The 20,812-nt window shown below is 39.6% G+C and overlaps 2 protein-coding genes across 4 annotated transcripts in view; one reads left to right on the forward strand and one right to left on the reverse strand.

Moving 5' to 3' along the window:
- PHTF2 (putative homeodomain transcription factor 2) overlaps positions 1 to 7,677 on the reverse strand; it is a 125,414-nt gene extending 117,737 nt beyond the window's left edge. The window contains exon 1 of the mRNA XM_059934085.1: positions 7,589 to 7,677. The gene's annotated coding sequence lies outside the window, so the exon portion shown is untranslated. The remainder of the gene's footprint in view (positions 1 to 7,588) is intronic.
- Positions 7,360 to 12,079, forward strand: TMEM60 (transmembrane protein 60). Of its 3 annotated transcripts, XM_059934092.1 has the most exons (3): positions 7,918 to 8,311; positions 8,484 to 8,672; positions 11,417 to 12,079. In XM_059934092.1, the coding sequence occupies exon 3, from the start codon at positions 11,467 to 11,469 to the stop codon at positions 11,866 to 11,868; it is 402 nt and encodes a 133-aa protein (XP_059790075.1). In that variant the 5' UTR covers positions 7,918 to 8,311; positions 8,484 to 8,672; positions 11,417 to 11,466; the 3' UTR covers positions 11,869 to 12,079. The 3 variants fall into 3 exon arrangements, with proteins under 3 accessions (XP_059790071.1, XP_059790075.1, XP_059790072.1); XM_059934088.1 differs by lacking the exon at positions 11,417 to 12,079 and having other exon boundaries at positions 7,360 to 8,311; positions 8,484 to 8,669; XM_059934089.1 differs by lacking the exon at positions 8,484 to 8,672 and having other exon boundaries at positions 7,931 to 8,311.
- Positions 12,080 to 20,812: the final 8,733 nt, after the last annotated feature.

Here is a 20,812-nt window from a genome sequence, read left to right on the forward strand (position 1 = left end):
CCATAAATAAATAAATAAATAAAATTATTTTAAAAAATTGAGAGAACGAGCAGACATAAAATATGTAAGGATAGAGAAGATCTGAAAAACTCTATCAATCAACTTAATCTGACATTTATAGAACACTCCACCCAACATTCTTTTCAAGTACACATGAATCATTTACCAAGAGAGACTATATTCTGGGCCATAAAACAAGTCTCAATAAATTCAAAACGATTCAAATCACACAACGTATGTTCTCTGACCACAGTGAAATTAAATCAGAAATCAACATCTGAAAAATCCCCAAATATTGGAAGACTTGTGTACATACCTTTAAATAACCAATAGAGTCAACAAAGAAATCACAAAATCAGCAAGGATTTTTGAATTGAACAAAAATGTGAACACGACATATCAACACTTGTGAGATGCCACCAAAGCACTATTTAGAAGGGAATTTTATAGCATTAAACATTTATACTAGAAGACAATAAATTAACAAATTAAGTTTACATTTTAAGATTCTAGCAAATCATGAGCAAATAAAATGCAAAGTAAATAGCAAAATAGAAATAATAAAGAATAGAAATCATTGAAATTGAGAACACAAAATCAATAAAGAAAACCAAAACCTGGTTCTTTGAGAATATCAATAAAACAGACAAACTTCTTGTCAGACTGAACAGGAAAAAAATGAGAAAATACACAAATTTACAGTCAGGAATGAGAAAGGGGACATTGCTACAAATCTTACAGATATTAAAAAGATAATAAAGGAATATTATGAACAATTTTATGCCCATGAATTTAACAACTTAGATTATATTGACAAATTCCTTGAAAGATACAAATGATAGATGCTCACTCAAAAAGAAATAAATAAAAAGCCCTTTGTCTATTAAAGAAATTGAATTTGTAGTTAAAATCTTTCCCATAAAGAAAACTCCAGGCATAAGTATGCAAGTCATTTAATATTGTCTTAAGTTTAAGGTACATGGAGAGATCAAGTATTTATTAACTATCATGTGCAGGCACTACGGATATATAAGTTTGATATGGTTATGTTAGTATTTCAACAAAATCATTCTGGAAGGAAGCTGTGTAGAGAACTGGTTAGTACAAGGCTAAATTAAAAGTAAAGAGACCTGGGACTTCCCTGAAGGGCCAGTGGTTAAGACTCTATGCTTCCACTGCAGGGGGCACACATTCCATCCCTGGTGCGGGAACTAAGATCCCATATGCTGTACGGCCGAAAAAAAAAGTAGAGACTAGTGACAATAATGAAATGATGAGGGCATGAAATAAGTCAGTGGCAATGAGCATTTTTAAAATTTATTTATTTATTAATTTAACTTTTTCTTTGGCTGCATTGGGTCTTCGTTGCTGCACGCGGGCTTTCTCTAGTTGTGGGCAATGAGCATTTTTATTTTGACTTGGGATAGGTGTTGGGATAGGGCATGATTAAAAGATAGATAACTAGTAGAGAGAATAACCAGATGCAGTGATGGACTGTACATGAAAGGTATGGGGAGTAAAAGAGTAAGGATGTTCCATGATTCTTGGCTTGAACATCAGAAGAACCATTCATTAGAACAGGAAATGCAAGAGGAGAACAAGAAGATATGTTTAATTTTTCAACATATGGTACATTTAGACATTCAGTGACCAAAAGGTAGATTGGTAGGCAATGTGATAATACATAGAATCAACATTTAGGGAATCTGTGTAAATTAAGCTGCTCTATCTACCAGGATTACCTGCAATTAAAGCCTTCTCTATAACTGTACAATTAACTGCACAATGGCTTTTCTCTGTTAAAAGAACTTGAGGAGTAAGAAGGTAGTTAAAAGAGTTGAGAAGATAAGTCCCTTTCCCCATATACTTAATTCACATTACAAGAGACCCAATTTCAGTGATCTTTTTACTGTCATTTAGAAGAGCAAAACCCCATTTATTTGCTCTATTAGGTTTAATGAGTCTGATCTCCTTTCTTCAGAAAACAATTTGAGAATGTGAAGCTCTCTCCCTATCTTTTCCCTTTTTTTGTTGTATGTGGCTGCAATGATTCAATTCTTTATTCAACACTCCCTGTTACCTATATAACATCCATTGCCTCCTTTTAAGGTTTTCTTTGTTTGCCATTTTCTGCCTTTCCTTACTCTATTTGAGAATTGTATTTTTTAAAAAGTATACCTGTTCAACTTAGTTGAACAATTCCAGCAACCTTTTTTTTTTTTTTGAGCAAGTCTTATAAGCCAGGCAATGAATCAAGTGCTTCACATATATTAGCTCATTTAGTTTTCAAAATCTTGCAAAGTAGATATCCCATTTTATGATTAAATAAAACTGAACATCAAAAAGATTACATAATGAGGGGCCTCCCTGGTGGCGCAATGGTTAAGAATCCGCCTGCCAGTGAAGGGGACACGGGTTCGAGCCCTGGTCCGGGAAGATCCCACATGCCGCGGAGCAACTAAGCCCGTGCGCCACACCTACTGAGCCTGCGCGCTAGAGCCCGCGAGCCACAACTACTGAGCTTGCCCTCTAGAGCCCAAGAGCCAGAACTACTGAAGCCTGCGTGCCGCAACTACTGAAGCCCACGCGCCTAGAGCCCATGCTCCTCAACAAGAAAAGCCACCGCAATGAGAAGCCCACGCACCACAACAAAGAGTAGCCCAGTGCGCAGCAACAAAGACCCAACGCAGCCAAAAATAATAAATAAATAAAATTTAAAAAGATTACATAATGAGCCCAAAGTTAGAAAACTGGTGGACTGTAGAATTGAAACTTGAACCTAGGTCTGTAGAGCACCAAAACTTGTGCCATGTAACTTTCATAAGCTTTTTGTTACCTGTAAGAGACCTTTTACTGAATATACGACTAAGGTGCTTTCATTCATGCAACAAACATGTATGCCTACTACATGTCTTCAAACTTTCTGTAGATACACTTTTAATAGTCCCTTCCCCTACTGTTTCTGAAACTGGAAAGCTGCATACAGTACACTTTTTTGCCTTTACTTCCTCTCATTAAATGTCAAATTTAATCATGTTACGATTATTATCAGGTTGTGGTTCAGCCACGGCCATTTCCTGCTTCAGTTCCTGTTCAAAATGAAGTCCAGCATATTTTCTTTCCTAGTCCTCTAAAATTACCTGTTCTAGGAAGCAATTTTTTTTTCTCATCTGAAAACTCACCTCTGTTATTTTGTGTCATTTTAGCAATTTACATGAAGCTAACAAGTTGGACTAAAAATGCAGCTTTCCTAAATGTCATTTAATATTTTCAACTTAGTCATATGATTCTGGTTATAAAGTGATCCACATTTATAAATCCAATGTGATATATATGGAATCTATAAAAAAATGGTTCTGATGAACCTAAGGGCAGGACAGGAATAAAGACGCAAACGTAGAGAATGGACTTGAGGACATGGGGAGAGGGAAGGGTAAGCTGGGACAAAGTGAAAGAGTAGCACTGACATATACACAGTACCAAATGTAAAACAGATAGCTAGTGGGAAGCAGCTGCATAGCACAGGGAGATCAGCTTGGTGCTTTGTGACCACCTAGAGGGGTGGGATAGGGAGGGTGGGAGGGAAACGCAAGAGGGAGGAGATATGGCAATATATGTATACGTATAGCTGATTCACTTTGTTATACAGCAGAAACTAATGAAACATTGTAAAGCAATTATACTCCAATAAAGATGTTAAAAATAAATAAATAAATAGATAAATCCAATGTGAGTATTTACGGTTCTGTGCTAACCTGAGGGGAAGACATAACCATGGGACTTTTTCTCAGATTTTTCAAGTACAGTCCCAATTTAAAACATTCTGTCCAACAGTCACATCTCAAGTTTCAGTTCAGAAAAGACAGTCAAAGGGTATACATATGCAAAGGGTAGTTTGCAATATTGACTCTATATGGCAACAGAGTAGGTAAGGGGGGGTGGTTAAGGGAAGGCAATCAATCACCTAAGACGCTTTTTCTTTACTTTACCTTACTTTATTTTATCTTTATTTTTATTTTTTTGGCCAAGTCATGCGTCCTGCAGATCTTAGTTCTCAACTAGGGATTGAACCCAGGGCCCCTGCAGTGGAAGCGCAGAGTCCTAACCATTGGACCTCCAGGGAATTCCCAAGATTCTTCTTCTTTTTTAAATAATCCCAAAATACATCCCACAAATTTGGTGCAATTGCCTTACTCTTCTTTTACAGCTTAGAATGAAGTATCCCAATGAAATAATGAAATAGTTGCTTGCCTGAACATGTTTGGAAATGAAGTTTTAACTGACAGTAAGGAAAATAAGTATTCAAAGGTAAATATTAAATTAAAATGTAACAATGCACAAACTCTTGAGCTATTCCTATAATTTCAGTATCTAAGTATGTAATTTATAACCACTAAAATTGCCCAGCCACATTTCTATACAATTATCATTTAAATTTGGCCTTCAAAAATACTTTCTATACAGAGCCACAATTACTCGCCATTCCCTCAACAATCCATATTCCGGTTCTCCTGCCTCCAGTTCTGTGTGTTCTGTGTTTGATGCCTTCCCTCCCCACTAGTCAAAATTATCAGTCACACTTTTAGGTTCCAAAGATAGCTCCCTGCTAAACCTCCAACCCCTTCTCAACTCTGTTCAATTTATTTGTTCCTTCTTCTTTATTCAGGGCTTACCAATGTGACAATACTTTACATATTTTGTTTAATACTAATACTCCCCTTTGAAGCATTATTCTCTCCACTTAACAGATAAGGAAACTAAAGATGAAAAAGGTTTGGTATCACGTTCAAGGTCACAAAGCAAAACAGGAATTCAAACGCTGGTCTGTCTGAAATTCAACTGAATTCTCTTTCCATGAAACCACACACTCTACGGCACGCTCTTATAGTATATATTGCATTGTGTTACCATTATTCGTTCAAATATCTCTCTCTCCCTCTAAAGGGATGTTCCTCAAAGACAGGGAAGGTGACTCCATCCTTACATCCCAGCAACACTCAACAGGGCCTATTATACAATGATCTCAAAGTGTTACTGAATATTCAGTTTATGGTTTTGCAGCATTATTTTCCATTGATTAGTCTCCTTCAACCAAATCTCTACAAAGCCATTTTTACTGTGATGGGAAAGCACAACAGCTTGGAATACAGGCTTTGTATTCAGATTGATTAGATGTGAATTCCACCTCCACCAACTTATTAGCTGAGAAATCTTGAACACATGAGTTAACCTACATTAACTCATGGGATGACAGTAATCACAGTAGCTACCTCCTAGGATTAAAAGGATTAAATGAGGTAACATAGACAATCCTAATCTTTTCCTACATGCTACCCTAAATTTTCTTTGGCTCAGTCTAGTGTAGCCTTTTTCAATACAAATTCCTTATAATTTTGATATTACTCAGCCATAATAAAGAATGAAGTAATGCCATTTGCAGCGACATGGATGGACCTAGAGATTATCGTACTTAGTGAAGTTAAGTCAGACAAAGAAAGACAAATATCACATGATATCGCTTATATGTGGAATCTTAAAAAAGGGTACAAATGAACTTATCTACAAAAGAGAAACAGAGTTACAGATGTAGAAAACAAACTTATGGTTACCAGGGGGGTGGGGGGGTGTATATTGGAAGATTGGGATTGACATATACACACTACTATATATAAAATAGATAACTAATAAGGACCTATTATGTACCACAGGGAACTCTACTCAATACTCTGTAATGGTCTATATGGGAAAAGAATCTAAAAAAGAGTGGATATATGTATAACTGATTCACTTTGCTGTACACCTGAAACTAACACAACACTGCAAATCAACTATATTCCAATAAAAACTTAAAAAAAAATTTCCTGGCAATTTTGAATGAAATGGACTAGCCAAAAAGGTACATGTTTTAAAAACTGCTCAGGTCGCTTACTTGACTTTTAGGGCCAACTGTCCAGTGCCAGTTTGGACTCAAAAAAAGTTTATTATTGGAGGCTTCACTATGCAAGAGTGCCCCCACTGTATACTATATTTTATTTGCTCACCACATTTTCAAGCCCTACCAGCAAGTTTGAAAATTGGAACACAGACACTTCCTACTTTACTACCACCTAACTTAATACTACCTGATGCAGGAAGACAACTAACCTGTGTGGGAGGAAGGCTATTTCCCCTGCAAGAAAACACTCCTCGAACCACCTGTGTCTGGTCTCAGGCATGGCTCATTCTCCCCACACCTCCATATTCGTCTGGAATCTAGAGGCTAAGCCACTACACCTGACAGAGGATACCCATTTCCTTAAACTTAGCAACCCTTACTCCAAAAAGTTAGGATTTTATAGTGTTATGCTATTTTATGGCTCTTTAGGCTAAAGTGCCTAGTTTCCAAATTATCAGAATTTCCCCTTAAAATTTTAAAAATCTACGAAAAAGCCCAGTTTTGGAGAAAAAAAGTTTTTAAAAATACATTATCCCTAGAAACAAGAGCAAACACTAAGGCTATAGCCACAGTCTCAAAGGGGAAAAAAAAAGAAAAATCTTCAAATGCCTAGTTGGCTAAAGCTAAACAAAAGCTATAAAATCAAAGTACCATAAATAACAAACTAATCTCAAAGTAAGCAGAATATACCATTCACAAAGTGAGCAAGTGTGAATAACAAAATACCTAACACATTGACCACGAATTTTAAAATTACTTGGTATGTAGATACAGAGATTAATAAACTGTTTCAGATTCTGTACTTCCCTAGACAGTATATGTTGTTATAAAGCAGGTCCTTCTTTTATTTTTATTTTTTTTTTGGCCAGGCTAAAAATTAAAAGGGTGACAGATTAGTGACAGAATAATCTCTGAAGTTCTACAAGGAGGTGTTGCTTTAGAAAGCCATGACTCGAAGGAACAATACCAGAACACTGGCTGTCAACATCAGGCAGATAAAAATAAAAAAAGGTGAAGCACGCTGATGGACCGCGGCATTGTTTCCAGACAAGAAATATCCCTTTAAGGCCCATGCCAAGGATTTCAGCGCCAGCTCCGCAGTCAGTGCTGGAATCAGAAAACTAAACTGTTGCCCGCTCAGTGGGAGCAGGGCAGCGACCCCCTCCAGTCGGCGTCCAGCGCGCGCAGAGTCGCCCCCTCCTCCCGAGCCCGCTCCTCCGGCTGCTAGCTGGCCGCTCCCCGCCGACCCCGGCTCGGCCACCCGATGACCCCGCACTCCCTCCAGGACCCGACGCGCCCAAAAAAGAGCGCTAGGGGAAGGAAGCGAAGGAGAGGGGCCTTGGGAGGGGACGGAGGGGCGGGAGGCGGCGCTGGGCTTCGGCCCATCACCATCAAGGCTCGAGGACAGCGCGGGTTCGGGAGGAGGGAGGCTGAGGCTCCGCCACCGGCCAAATGATAGTATCCCGGAGCGCAGGTGCCGGCGGCTGCCGAGGAAGTCACAGGCGGGGAGGACGACGCGTTGCCCCCAGACCCCCCACCTCCATCCCACGCGCCGCTCTTCTCCTGCCTCGTCCAGCTTCATCCTCCGCTTCTGTCAGAACCCAACGACCTCCACGCGGCCCGCCTCAGCGCGGAGGTGATGCCGGCTCTTACCGTAGGAAAGGGCGCCGCGCCGCTAGGAGGCGGCTGGAGTGCGCGCGGGAGACACCGAGGCAAACGCCGCCGCCGCCACGGGAGCCTGACGAGCCACAACGAAGCAACCCTCCGGCGCGCTACCTCCAGAACCGTCGCCCCACCCCCTCTCCCGCAGGATTTTGCGCCGGAGCCTGCAGTCTCCGCGCTCTGGCTGGGAGAGCGAGAGGAGGGGTGGGGCGCCCCGCGGAGGCGGGGCCCAACGCTGGCAAGTCTGATTGGCATCTGTGGACCCAATGGAACCACGGACACTCCCGGCTATGCTTAGACTGACTTTCCTCCTAGCCCGTAGCGGTAGAGAGGCGGGCCTACTGGCTTTTTTTATTGCCGCCTTTTTGACAAACCCGATCGCACGGAAAAGTCGGTTGGTTTGCACTGGCGGCCAAATGGTCCAATTACCGCAGGGAAGGGGTCCTCTGAACACAGATTGGCGTTCTCTCTACCTATAGGATAGGCCCAGGGCGGTGAGACCCTGCCCCGGATGTGGGCGCGGCCCCGAGGTAGACCTGAGAGCGCTTCCACTGTGGTTGTTGGGAGAGGCGGAACTGAGATCTTCTTCTTGATTATCATGTGACGGGTTCTGGATTTAATGGGGGAAAAAGCGTGGAAAAGGCCAAGGATCCAAACTGGCGAATTTCCTAATCTTCGCGCCCCTCTGCGCTCTCCAGCCAGCGGCGCTGCCAGGTGAGTCCGGGGCTCCAATGAGCCGGCATCCTCCGAAGTGCACTCGCCCCCCGCGCCTCCCACCCCCCGGTGCCCTGGCCTCCCGATGCTTCCGTGGGCCGTGTCGCCGCCCCTCATCCCCTCACCCCCTCACACTCCCGGTCCCAAACGCACATACACCTCTTGGCACCAGGATTCTGTTTGCATTGTGGATCATATCGTACAAGAACTGCGTTCAACGCCAGAATGTACTGGTCCCACAGTGCAGAATGGGGGGAGTCCGGATAGGGCACCGCTGGCGGACCATCGGCATTCGAAGACGAAGGGCAAGGATAGTTTAGGAACGCCCTGAAGTTCTGAGACAAGTAGGCCCGAAAATCAGGTAAGTGTAAGCAGAACGCTGTTCCTTTGAAGGATGGTCAGGTTGGCCAAGGCTGTTGCAGCAGGAACCTTTAGAAAGTGACTCATTGTTTAGAATAGTTCTGTATTGGGGGCCCATTAAGCAAAACTGTCTTCGGGATGGGGCGAGTTCACTGGGAAGTGTACTGGCAGTCGCGAGAGAAGGGAAATGGGAGATGGTGTGGCAAGCACCATGGACAAATGATCGAGTCCACACACCTGGTACCGAGACGCTGAACTGTGGGCAGGGGCCTTTAGATTGCCATTTAGGGGAAGCGCAGGTTTTAACAATGGATAAGGAAGCATATACTTAACTATCTTGCAGGTGCAAGAAATAACCACCTCAAATGAGAAATACTTTAGTTGAACAAATTTTTGTTTTGGAGTATGCAGCTCCCTCCACCCTGCCCCGCACCCCACCGCCCTTCTTTAAGAAGAAAGAAGAGTACTAGTAGGAAACAAATATAATAAGTTAACGGAGATTTATTAATAAATTAATGAAATCGGAGTTGTAGGTCATCACTGAATCCCAGCATCCATAATCCTTCAAGTGTCATTTAAATATCAACAGAGTGCTTCCCAATCGAGGGCATTTTAGTAAAAGTGCATACAAAAGTTTGTTGCATCCCACATAATAGAACTTGTAGCCACAAGACTGTGTTCTTTGCAGCCTTTTCACCTCCAGTCTTCAAGTACCTGTGTTGAATGCAGCTCCCTTCCTATGACCAATTGCTACTCAGTTCTTTACAGAAAAAATGAAGCTTGACTCATCCAGTGGCTGGCTGATGGAAAAGTTACGTTTAAGCAACTGTATTATCGTAAACCTTTTAAAAGTCCATAAAAATAGCCAGATCGATTGGAAATGGGAATTGAGCAAATTCAATTTACAGTGTGAAACCCATCTGTAGTTACTAATCAGTATGTACCTCTCCACCTCTTCTTCCAAAGTCAGTCCCACATTCCACTATGGCAGCCTCTGGCCGGGAAAGGAGACCAGCACGGAAAATGCCTTCCTGGGAGCAAAAGCATCTGTTTTTCATACTGCAGTATGAAGTATCTGCCAGCCAAGTAAACAAGTTGAGTGCAGGCAGATGGGTATAAGGGAAAGAAGGGAGCTAGGAGACTCATAGGTCACTATTGAAATAAAACAGATATATACTCTTGCACCATGACAGCCACCCACTGTTTGAAGTAGTAGAGATGTAGCAATCAAAGTTAGTTCTAAAATATAATTACTTAAACATGATAGTCTAGGGCATTTGACTTATCTAGCCAGTTTCCTCACCTTTTCCCTGTTTTTTATCTTCCTGCATTTTTACTCCTATCACCCATGCTTTTGTTACCATCCCCATTACCTTCTGATCTTTTCCTGTTGCCATCAAGTGTCCTCTCTCATCCTCAGTCTGTCACTGCCCAGTGGCTTATTTCCCTCTGTTTATAATCATACTTAGATTCCTCCTTTACTGAAAATTTCTTCTTGATCCTTCCTTTGTCATCCTTATTGTATGTCTGACCTTTCATCTTCTTTTCTCCAAATGCTTCAAAGCAATAAAATGTTGTCAACTTTGCATTTCATTATCTTCTGTTAACTCCTCACCCAACTTCGTGCAGCCTGGCTTCTGATTTCCCATTCTATTTACCCTTTTCCAAATGGTCACAAGGTTGATAAAAAAACTTGAGTAAGTATGGAACATACTGTAAACTTATATGTGAAGATTAAATAAGTGCTTATACCTAAGTATTATAGATGAATGCATTCCTATCAAAATTCCAAGTTTTTAAGAATTAGTGATTTTAGCATTGAAAAACATGGAAGGTCAAAATAGTAGAAAATATTCTGGAAAAGAAAATGGTAAATAGGTACTAGACCTCTCAGATATTAGAACATATCCAGTAACAGTCATACAGTACTAGTACAAAACAGAAATATAGATCAGTAAGACAAAATAGGACTATAAGAAATAGCCCCAATTAAATCACAAAACATCAAAAGTTTTTAAAGTGGTTTTGATTATTGGATAGCAAGTAATAAAAAAGCATGATCGATACCACAAACCAAAAATATAAGTATTATTAAAAAACAAATTTTTAGACTAAGAAAACAGGTATTTGTAAGACCTTTGAGAAAATTTGATTTAAAATATCCAAGACCCATAGATTAAGCTATGTGAAAATCCAGTGTTATCAATGTGTTCTATATTATTTAACCCAATGACCTCTTTAAAATCATAATTCTACTTAATGTCTTAATTTTTTATTAACTGTTTCCTTCTTATTAATACTCTCCTCTCTTGGCTTGATACCACCCCTTCCTTTTTCACTTTGATTTTGAATGCTTTTTCTTAGTATTCCTTGAAATTGAATGAAAATGAATAGGTGTGCAAGTGTACAAAAAGGGGTTAAGAACATCTCTTAGGTGCAGGAAAAAGATCATGAGTGTCTGGACTTGTGTGACAGCAATGAAAAGGAGCAGACTGTTCTTGAGACATTTTGAATAGAGCTTACACCCAGTGGATATACTAAAAATTGTATTTTGTCACAGCTACAAGGGGTGATGGATATGTTGTCAAAGATGGCTACAGGTTTTATAGATGATGAAAGTAAGACTGGTAGAATGTTTTCAAAATTAGGAAATCTGTGAGTGGGAAAGAGCCAGCTTTGTAAACCAGGAATAGAAATTTTTTTTTCTGGTATCAAAACAATCTTGACTTTTTTTCCTTCTCTTAGGGTATATTTCCCTTCTTTCGACTCTGCAACAGCCTCTTTAAACTGTTTAAATGAGAATGTCCTTGGCTCAGAGAGTACTACTCACCTGGCTTTTCACATTACTCTTCTTGATCATGTTGGTGTTGAAACTGGATGAGAAGGCACCTTGGAACTGGTTCCTCATATTTATTCCAGTCTGGATATTTGATACTATCCTTCTTGTCATGCTGATTGTGAAAATGGCTGGGCGATGTAAGTCTGGCTTTGACCCTCGACATGGATCGCACAATATTAAAAAAAAAGCCTGGTACCTCATTGCAATGTTACTTAAATTAGCCTTCTGCCTTGCACTCTGTGCTAAACTGGAACAGTTTACTACCATGAATCTGTCCTATGTCTTCATTCCTTTATGGGCCTTACTGGCTGGGGCTTTGATAGAGCTTGGATATAACGTCTTTTTTGTGAGAGACTGACTGCTAAGGACATCATCTCATTTTATTGCTGTTCAACAAGCTATCATTAAAGTGTTCTGAATCCTTGCAAGCTTGAAGAGTGCCAGAGAACTGAGAAAAATATCAAATGTAATTTTATACTGCTTCCATAAAGTAGTCTTGGTGAATCGTGGACTTCTAGTCAACCCAAAACTTAATTATTCAATATTTGAGTTATTAGTACCCTTATTGTCCTATGTAAATAAAGTTTGTTTTGGATCTTATTTTTCTACTTGACTATTGAATAATCTGTTTTAAGTATGTGATCAACATTTAAAGTAAATATAAAGCCTTTAATCTACATATTTGGGTAGAAGTTTAATATATCATGGCCCCACTACTACCAAAGTAAATAGTGCTTCTCGATTATGAAGGAAAAACAGTTACTGAAATAATTAGGGGTACCACTTCATGTTTACATTCAGAAAGAATCTGAGAGTTCGACAGTTTTTAGTTTTTTTTTTTTTTTTGACTGCTTTGGGTCTTCGTTGCTGTGCGCGAGCTTTCTCTAGTTGGGGCGAGCGGGGGCTACTCTGCGTTGCAGTGCGCGGGCTTCTCATTGTGGTGGCTTCTCTTGTTGCGGAGCACAGGCTCTAGGCCTGCGGGCTTCAGTAGTTGTGGCTCGCGGGCTCTAGAGCGCAGGCTCAGTAGTTGTGCACGGGCTTAGTTGCTCCGCAGCATGTGGGATCTTCCCGGACCAGGGCTCGAACCCATGTTTCCCGCATTGGCAGGCAGATTCTTAACCACTGCACCATCAGGGAAGCCCTAGACAGTTTTTTATCTAGGCTGAGTTCGTTGTTACCTCTGCCTTCAATTTGAAACAAATAAATTAGAGGTAGCATATTAAAACAGAGCAGAAGCTTGCCTCTTTCTAATGTTAGGGGAACTATACATCCCAGTTATGTCAGGAAAGTCCAGTTTATGCCTATTGTCCTGGGGTCTCAGGGAGTTAGTTCCCCTTGCATTCTTAGAAGTGTCCTGGTTTGAAAAATTATAGATCACCCTACGAGGGTACTTAACCAATTCCAGTGAAGTGTAGGTGGCAGTACTTACAAGAATTCCAAAGGGTCTTAAGTGTCTTATAACCCTAAAGCAGGGTCAGGGTGATGTTCTTGCCCTATACAGCCCTCACTTAGCTTTGGGAGTATCTAAAGTACTATTTTGTTCATTTAAAAAATATCTAACAAAAAAGTGGTTTCTGGTTGCTAATACTTGAGAGGATTGCTTAAATATAGCATTTTGGTCTAGTTCTCCTCTGTAAAGACAGATAATATGACAAAGTTTCAGCCACAACACTACAAATTAATACTGCTTAACTCTTTGTTTGAAACTACAGAGGTAGGGTAAATAAGTAACAAACTGATCAGTTACAAATATTTCCCTGTCTTATAATTGGTATATATTAGTATTTGGGGTATGTAAAAATAGGATTAAGAAGGATAGTTAATATGGGGAACATAATGTTCCAAGACTTGATCAGGTATTCCTAATTTAATTGAGAGATCTAAACTATTTGGTCACTGGAATCTATTATTAATACATTCAAAGCAGAAGAAAGCTGTAATCTCTGTGAGAAACCAGATAGGAGGGTTTTGTAGTTTAGGAAAACCTGTATTTGTGAAAGTATCATCTAAGTATAATCTCTCACAGAGAAAAGAAGGAACAGCACCACATGCAAACAATCAGCTAGGCCAGGAGTGAGCAAAATACTTCTGTAAAGGGCTATATAGTAAATACTTAAAGTTTTGTGGGCCATATGGTTTCTGTCACAACTCGGCTATTGTGGTGAGAAAGCAGCCATAGACTATGGCTATGTCCCAATAAAACTATTTGTGGACAATGAAATTTAAATTTTGTATGATTGCCACATATCACAACATATTATTCTTTTGATTTTTGTTTCAACCATTTAAAACTGTAAAAACCTTTCTTGCCTTACAGGCTATAAAAAAAGCAGGTAGTGGCCTAAATATGGCCTATTGGCAGTAGTTTCCTGACCCCTGAGCTAGGCCATGAAACAAGCAAAAGCAGAAATTCTATATGACATTACTAAGAGGAAATGTGGGACTGGTCTCCAAGGAAAAGAGAGAGAAGTTCGGTAAGAATTATATGTAAAAGGCAACACAATAACCAACTTGTTCACACATGAGGATCAATCAATTGTAATAGTATCTGAAAGAGTCCCAGGAAGTAGAACTCTTCTTACTTAACTTGGTATACTGCCACACTAAATAAGCAACCTGAAGCAGCAGTAAGTTACTGATGCGTGCCTCCCCGATTCGGACACCAGAGGTGTATGTTTTTTCCCTACATCACCAAGGAATTAACTCAGTTCTGACACTATCTGGAGATAGCATCAGATCACAAGTTAAGGGTTCAATCCCAGAAAACTGCACGTGCCCCCCACCCCCTCTGCAACTTCAGATGCCAGGCACAAATTCAGGTTGTCACCTTGCTTCTGACCTACCGCCTCTAGAATGGAGGTTCCCATGACCCTCTCCTTGAATTTGATTAATTTGCTAGAGCAGCTCACATAACTCAGAGAAACATTTTACTTACTAGAACACCAGTTTATTATAAGAGGATATTAACTCAGGAACAGCCAGATGGAAGAGATTCATAAGGCAAGGTATGAGGAAGGGGTGCAGAGCTTCCATGCTCTCTGGGTACACCACTCTTTCCCCATCTCCTCATGTTCACCAACCTAGAAGCTTTCTGAACCTTGTCCTTTTGGTATTTTATGGAAACTTGATTACATAGGCATGATTAATTAAATCATTAGCCATTGGTGATTGAATTCAATCTCCAGCCCTGGTGGGGAGAGGGGGACTGAAAGTTTCAACTCTTTAATCACTAGGTTGGTTCCCCTGGCAACCAGCCCCAATCCGTAGGTTACCTAGCTTTCCAAGAGCCTCCTCATTAACATAAGCTCAAAAGACACCTTAATCACACTTATCACTTAGGAAATTCCAAGGGTGTCTGATTCCTATGCCAGGAACAGGGATGAAGATTAGATACATATTTCTTATTATAAATCACAATATCACAGCCTACTTTAGAACAGTAAGTAATGAGAGACATAAGAGAAATTATGCTTACAGACGGAAAAAGCAAAACTAATGTAATAATACATAAACAATAAGTATTACAGAAAAATATCTTCCCCTTGGTTTTAGCTATAGGATACCTCCTTTATAATAGAGATGTTTACTGATGGTGTTTATAAAAAGAACACATTCTGCCTTAAGAAAGAAACTTAAAAAAAAAAAAAAAAAAAGAAAGAAACTTAAATTTGAAAGGTTTTAGTGAAGTCATTAATTTCCAGGTCAACACAGAGAAGAAGTAACTTAAACTGGTTTGGGCAAATACTTATCAAAAAGTCTGAGTAAGGGCTTTCCTGGTGGCGCAGTGGTTAAGAATCTGCCTGCCAGTGCAGGGGACACAGGTTCAAGCCCTGGTTCGGGAAGATCCCACATGCCACGGAACAACTAAGCCTGTGCGCCACAACTACTGAGCCTGCACTCTAGAGCCTGCGAGCCACAACTACTGAGCCCACATGCCACAACTACTGAAGACTGCATGCCTAGAGCCTGCGCACCGCAACAAAGAGGAGCCCCGCTCGCTGCAACTAGAGAAAGCCCACATGCAGCAACAAAGACCCAACGCAGCCAAAAATAAACAAATTTATAAAAAAAAAAATTGAGTAAAAGCAACATGTGGACAAAATCACTTTTTATAGCAATTAAAAATATGAAAAGTAGGAAATATTGAAAGGAACCATGACTTATTCAACATTTCATGAACACAGAGACCAGATGTGGTGGCACCATCCATTACCACATGAAACATGACCACAAATCCACCAACGGAGCGCTTCCAAGCATTAAGAAAAATAGTTGCATAAAGCTTCAAGGAGTAGAGATCCATCCGTGGCTACAGCTTACTGTAATTTTAAGAGTTATTAACCTTAGAATTTGGTCGTCTGGTTTCTACTTTGCTTGTTCACAGTGCAGCAAATAAGAGGAACTGATATTAATGAACAGAAGTGATGGCAAAAAAAGGAGAGGAAACCATAGAGCCATTTTCAGATAGGGGCAGGCATATTACTATGCACCTGCATCATAAAGAAAAGTTATTTCTCTCTATTGAGAGGAAAATTATCAGAGTTCTTTTAGCATTACATTAAACAAAGGGGTTTCCTTTAACCTTGATTGATCATGTTTGCAGAGTAAGCATCACTCTTCCTCAAAGTATTATTGGTGTCCTTAGAATTCATGACTTAGATAAAGAAGGTACACAGGAAAAAAACAAAAAACCTCCTCATGATAGAAAAACTAAAGCCCAGGTAAATGAAATGAAATTAGCCCATGGTCATTGGTAAGTGGAGAAGTTTAACTCCAAATGCTATTTCCACAAATATAGGTTTCCTATAGAAGAAAAAAAAAAAAAAAACAGAAAAGCATCAACAGAAGATACCAGTTATCAGATGCTAGATAAAGACAACACTGGATTAAAAGCTTGAGAGGGATCTGCACTTCAATATTTTACTTTCATTTTGCTTGCCCTGTATTAAAGTTAGCCAATCATACTGTAACCATACTGGTAATCCTATACCATAAAGCAAATTTACTACCACTATAATCTATATACTACAAACACAAATTTGTAATTCACTTATATAAGGAAAAGAGTCTGTGACATGATTTTGAATTGCCATCCCTGAGCAAAATAGTGAACTAGAAAGAAGTCCGTTTTTGATGTCCTACCTCCACCATACCTTGCCTTTGACCCCTTGATGCAACTTTTTCCTCTTGCCAGATGCCTATCCTGTGCCCAAAATTAGAGACAGGAATACATAGAAGTGATGTGAAGAAGATGTGAAATGATTAGAGTGACCCAGCACACAGCTCTTCTAACTCTTCTTTTTACTATGTTAATTCCAGGATCAGAAGCTAACATTTGTAGTGTCTATGATATGCCAAGCAATGTGCTAGATAAGCATTTGGCATGTGCTGTCATTAATTTTCACCACCAATTAACAGAATAGGTATTACCCCCTATTTTATAGATGAGAAATACAGACTAGTGAAGAAATTTCTCAACATTATACAAGTGTACTATCCCCCTTTAATGACCCACAGCTGTACTGCTACAAATGCCCTCAGCATATCATCCCAGTGAAGTGGCTTTACAGAACTTTGTCTGTGAAAATATGCCACCTGTATGTCCTTGTCCCACTCCAGTAACAGAATAAAGACAAAGAAAACTAGTGCATGTTATCATCTTGCTTCAATATTTTCAATTTTTGAATGTTTATTTATAGTATCAATAGGGAGAACAACACAAGCTTAATCAGAATGCCTCTCTGACAACCAGATAACCAGACTTTATCTTGCCAAATATGACTTAGGAATAGTTAAATTCTGCTTCAGACTATGAGATATTAAGATGCTTCTTACATTATATTTGCTGGGCTTCCCTGGTAGCGCAGTGGTTAAGAATCCGCCTGCCAATGCAGGGGACCCAGGTTCAAGCCCTGGTCTGGGAAGATCCCACATGCCACGGAGCAACTAAGCCCGTGTGCCACAACTACTGAGCCCATGCTCTAGAGCCCGCGAGCCACAACTACTGAGCCCATGAGCCACAGATACTGAAGCCCACGCGCCTAGAGCCCGTGCTCTGCAACAAGAGAGGCCACAATGAGAAACCCACGCACCACAACGAAGAGTAGCCCCCGCTAGCCGCAACTAGAGAAAGCCCATGTGCAGCAACAAAGACCCAACACAGCCAAAAATAAAAAATAATTTAAAAATTATATTTGCTATTTTTATCATTTTAGGTATAGTTAAAATTTATCCTTAATTTGTAATAATTTTCAGTGTCTCTCTAGTTGAAGGGAAAAAAGTTGAACAAGTTTTATAGGTATAATTATCTTTACAAAACTTACTCTCTCCACATTGCCCAATGGGCCTAGATATCTAGTAGGTAGCTTCTTAAACTTTATATATAAGGCTGTAGTAAGTACAAAATAGAAACTTTCTCTCTTTATAGTGCCCACTGATCTAATTTTTTCCACTTTTTTCTGTTGCAATTCTAGAATTACATTACGAATTAAGTCAGAGATGGACTTTTTAAATTATAGAAACCTACATAATTTGTTTTTCCACCCCAATAAAGTTAAGGTTCAACTTTTCTTCCTTCAAATATTTACTGAACACCAAGTGTGCTATATATTAGGTATTGGGGACACAAAGGGATAAAGAAAATTTGTAACTTCTAACTCATGGTTTAGCTAGAACCTGACATACACTTAACAAATATGTTGATGATGTGAAGAAAGGACACAAGAAGCAGAGGAAATAATTGGATCTATATCAGCTGTGAGGTGAGGGGACAGTTGGAGCAGATGAGGTCAGTAAAAGATACACAGAAGAGATGATGTTTAACTGGAGTTTTGAAGAGAGAAGTAAGATTTCACCATGTTGTATACGAGGCAGAGATTTTCCCCAGCAAAGGCAAAGCATTTTAAAAGTACACAAAGGAAATGGCAAGTACTGCCATCTGGTAAAGCTGAAAATTGAGTACATCAAATGGAAGAGATTATAGTAGATAAGGCTGGAAAGGAAGGGCCACATCTTAAAGGCTCTTTGGAGCCATGGAATATTTCTAAGAAGAGTAGCAACCATATGTGTCTTAGAAAGGTTAACCTGGTGGTAACAAAATGGGCTGGAATTGGGGGTAGGGGCAGAGGACTGCAGGCAGCCTAGAACATTTTATGCTATTGTAAGAGTCTAGGTGAGATGAACATCTACTATGACTGTGAACATCTACTGTAACAAGAGGAGTAGACAAACACTTCTGGGGTCAACTCAAGAAAATCTCATGATATATTGTAGAGTTCATGCGTGAACAACATGGGGGTTAGAAGCGCTGACCTCCACGCTGGTGAAAATCCACTTGTAACTTTACACTTGGCCCTCCGGCCCTCCATATGAAAGGTTCCACACTCTTAGATTCAACCAACAACGGATTGTATAGTACTGTGGTACGTATTTGTTGAAAAATATGTGTGTAAGTGGACCCTTGCAGTTCAAGCCCATGTTGTTCAAGGGTCAACTGTACACAGAGGAAAAGACAGAGAAATCAGATTACCATGAGATGACTGCACAGAGAGAGAGAGTGATGCAATAACAAAATTAGGAAGGAATGGAACAGCTAATTCTTGGGGGCAAGGGAGAAGAATTTAGATTTGATTACATGGGTTATTAGAGATTAAGTGAGAAACCAAGGCTGATTGAAGTCATGGGGTCACGAAGATAGTTCAGGGACAAAGCCTAGAGACCTAAGGGGAAGAACCATAGGGACTGCCTTAAACAATGGTGGAGAGGTAAAAGAAGCCATCCGAAGAAACAGAGAACAACAACAACAAAAAACCCCACAACAGGTCATGTAGAGTTTTAATGAGTAAATGATTGATAACAAGTGTTACAGGGGTTAAACAGAAGTATTAAGAAACACACCCACTGGATTTGGTAGTCAAAAGGTGACCACTGAGAGAATCACTTCAGCTAAAAGGTTAAATTTGAGGATTAAAGTGAAATTGTAGTGAGATGAGGAAGTGAAGCAGACAGATTTCTAAGAACTTTGTCAGTCAGGAAGACGGATGGAACAAGAGCATAAAAGTCATACTCAAGGTTTTTTGGTTTTTTTTCAGACAGACTTGAGATTTTTCACGTAACAAAATTTCATCTGAAGAAGAAACTTGACAGAGCGGGGTGGGACTGAACTGTCTAAATAAAATTTTAAACACTATTATGCAAAATATTTGCAACTATGTTGACTTGCGAGTCTGCACACTTAGTAGTAATCAGTAGTACAATAGCAATGAACTTTATAGGAAAGTATAAGGATTTAACATTTTCAAGACATAAATGCATAAATTCTAAACTTCAAAATGTACCGAAGGGTCCAAAGTTCTCATATTTTAATAGTGCAGTTCTTGGAAGGTAGATAATGGTAATAAAGCATACGAGTAGTAAGTTTTAATTTCTAGTTAACACAATTCTGTTTCCCACATTTTGTTCTCAGGTCATTCACATTCCCTGATTGGGTCTGAAATCCCGAAGGGAAGATAACCTAAAATGCAAGATGTTTTCCCCCTCCTTTCCCTGCTCTCCCAGTAGAAATATGATATACAATGCCTGTAAACTTAAAAAGGAAAGACATCTCTGCTTTTAGGTTCCTTGTGCTTAACATTTTAGAAAGCTGTCACTCCCATCTGCAATATGCAGTGGGTTACAGGAAAAACTGAACAGAAAAGTCAGGACAGAGATAAAGGATGTTATACCTCTCCTGAGTTGTCCTCTTAATTTTCTTATCTGAGGTATATTGCCAGAGCCAATCATATCAAACAGAACTCTTCAATGAAATAGCACCTTCTAAAACCAGTAAAATTTTGTTTACATATCAAAGTAGTTAAACAGAAGGAAGAAAGATTAAGAAAGAGCTGTTCTACCACTCTAAAGATAAAACCCATCATGTCACTTTTTACCAGCCTAGAAGTATTTTGAAAACAATGGTACTTTTGTCCTCTCCTCCTGGGATAAAAATAGTCATATCTAGAGGGAAGGGAGGCAATTTATCATGCCATCCCAGCACCCATACCTTACTAGTTTAGCGACCTTGTTTAAGGTGATCTTTAATATTCTTCTCTGTTGGCATAAGTCAATTTTTGACATTTTTAAGAGTAAAAACGATTTTCAGATTGGAATCACTTTCAAGATCTTATGGTTTCTGTCGAAGATAGAGAAACAGGAATTTTTAAATATGACAAGATGAAGGTAAAATGTCAAATATAAGAAAATAATTACAAAACATGGAAAAAGATTATGGTTATCAATTTTAGTATTTATTGAAAGGTGGAAGA

Source organism: Balaenoptera ricei, chromosome 9 (assembly GCF_028023285.1).
Source record: "Balaenoptera ricei isolate mBalRic1 chromosome 9, mBalRic1.hap2, whole genome shotgun sequence".
Lineage (NCBI taxonomy): Eukaryota > Metazoa > Chordata > Mammalia > Artiodactyla > Balaenopteridae > Balaenoptera > Balaenoptera ricei.

Excerpts from the sequence above, each read along its gene's own strand:
- TMEM60 (XM_059934088.1), top strand. The coding sequence starts at position 7,388 with ATGATAGTATCCCGGAGCGCAGGTGCCGGCGGCTGCCGAGGAAGTCAC.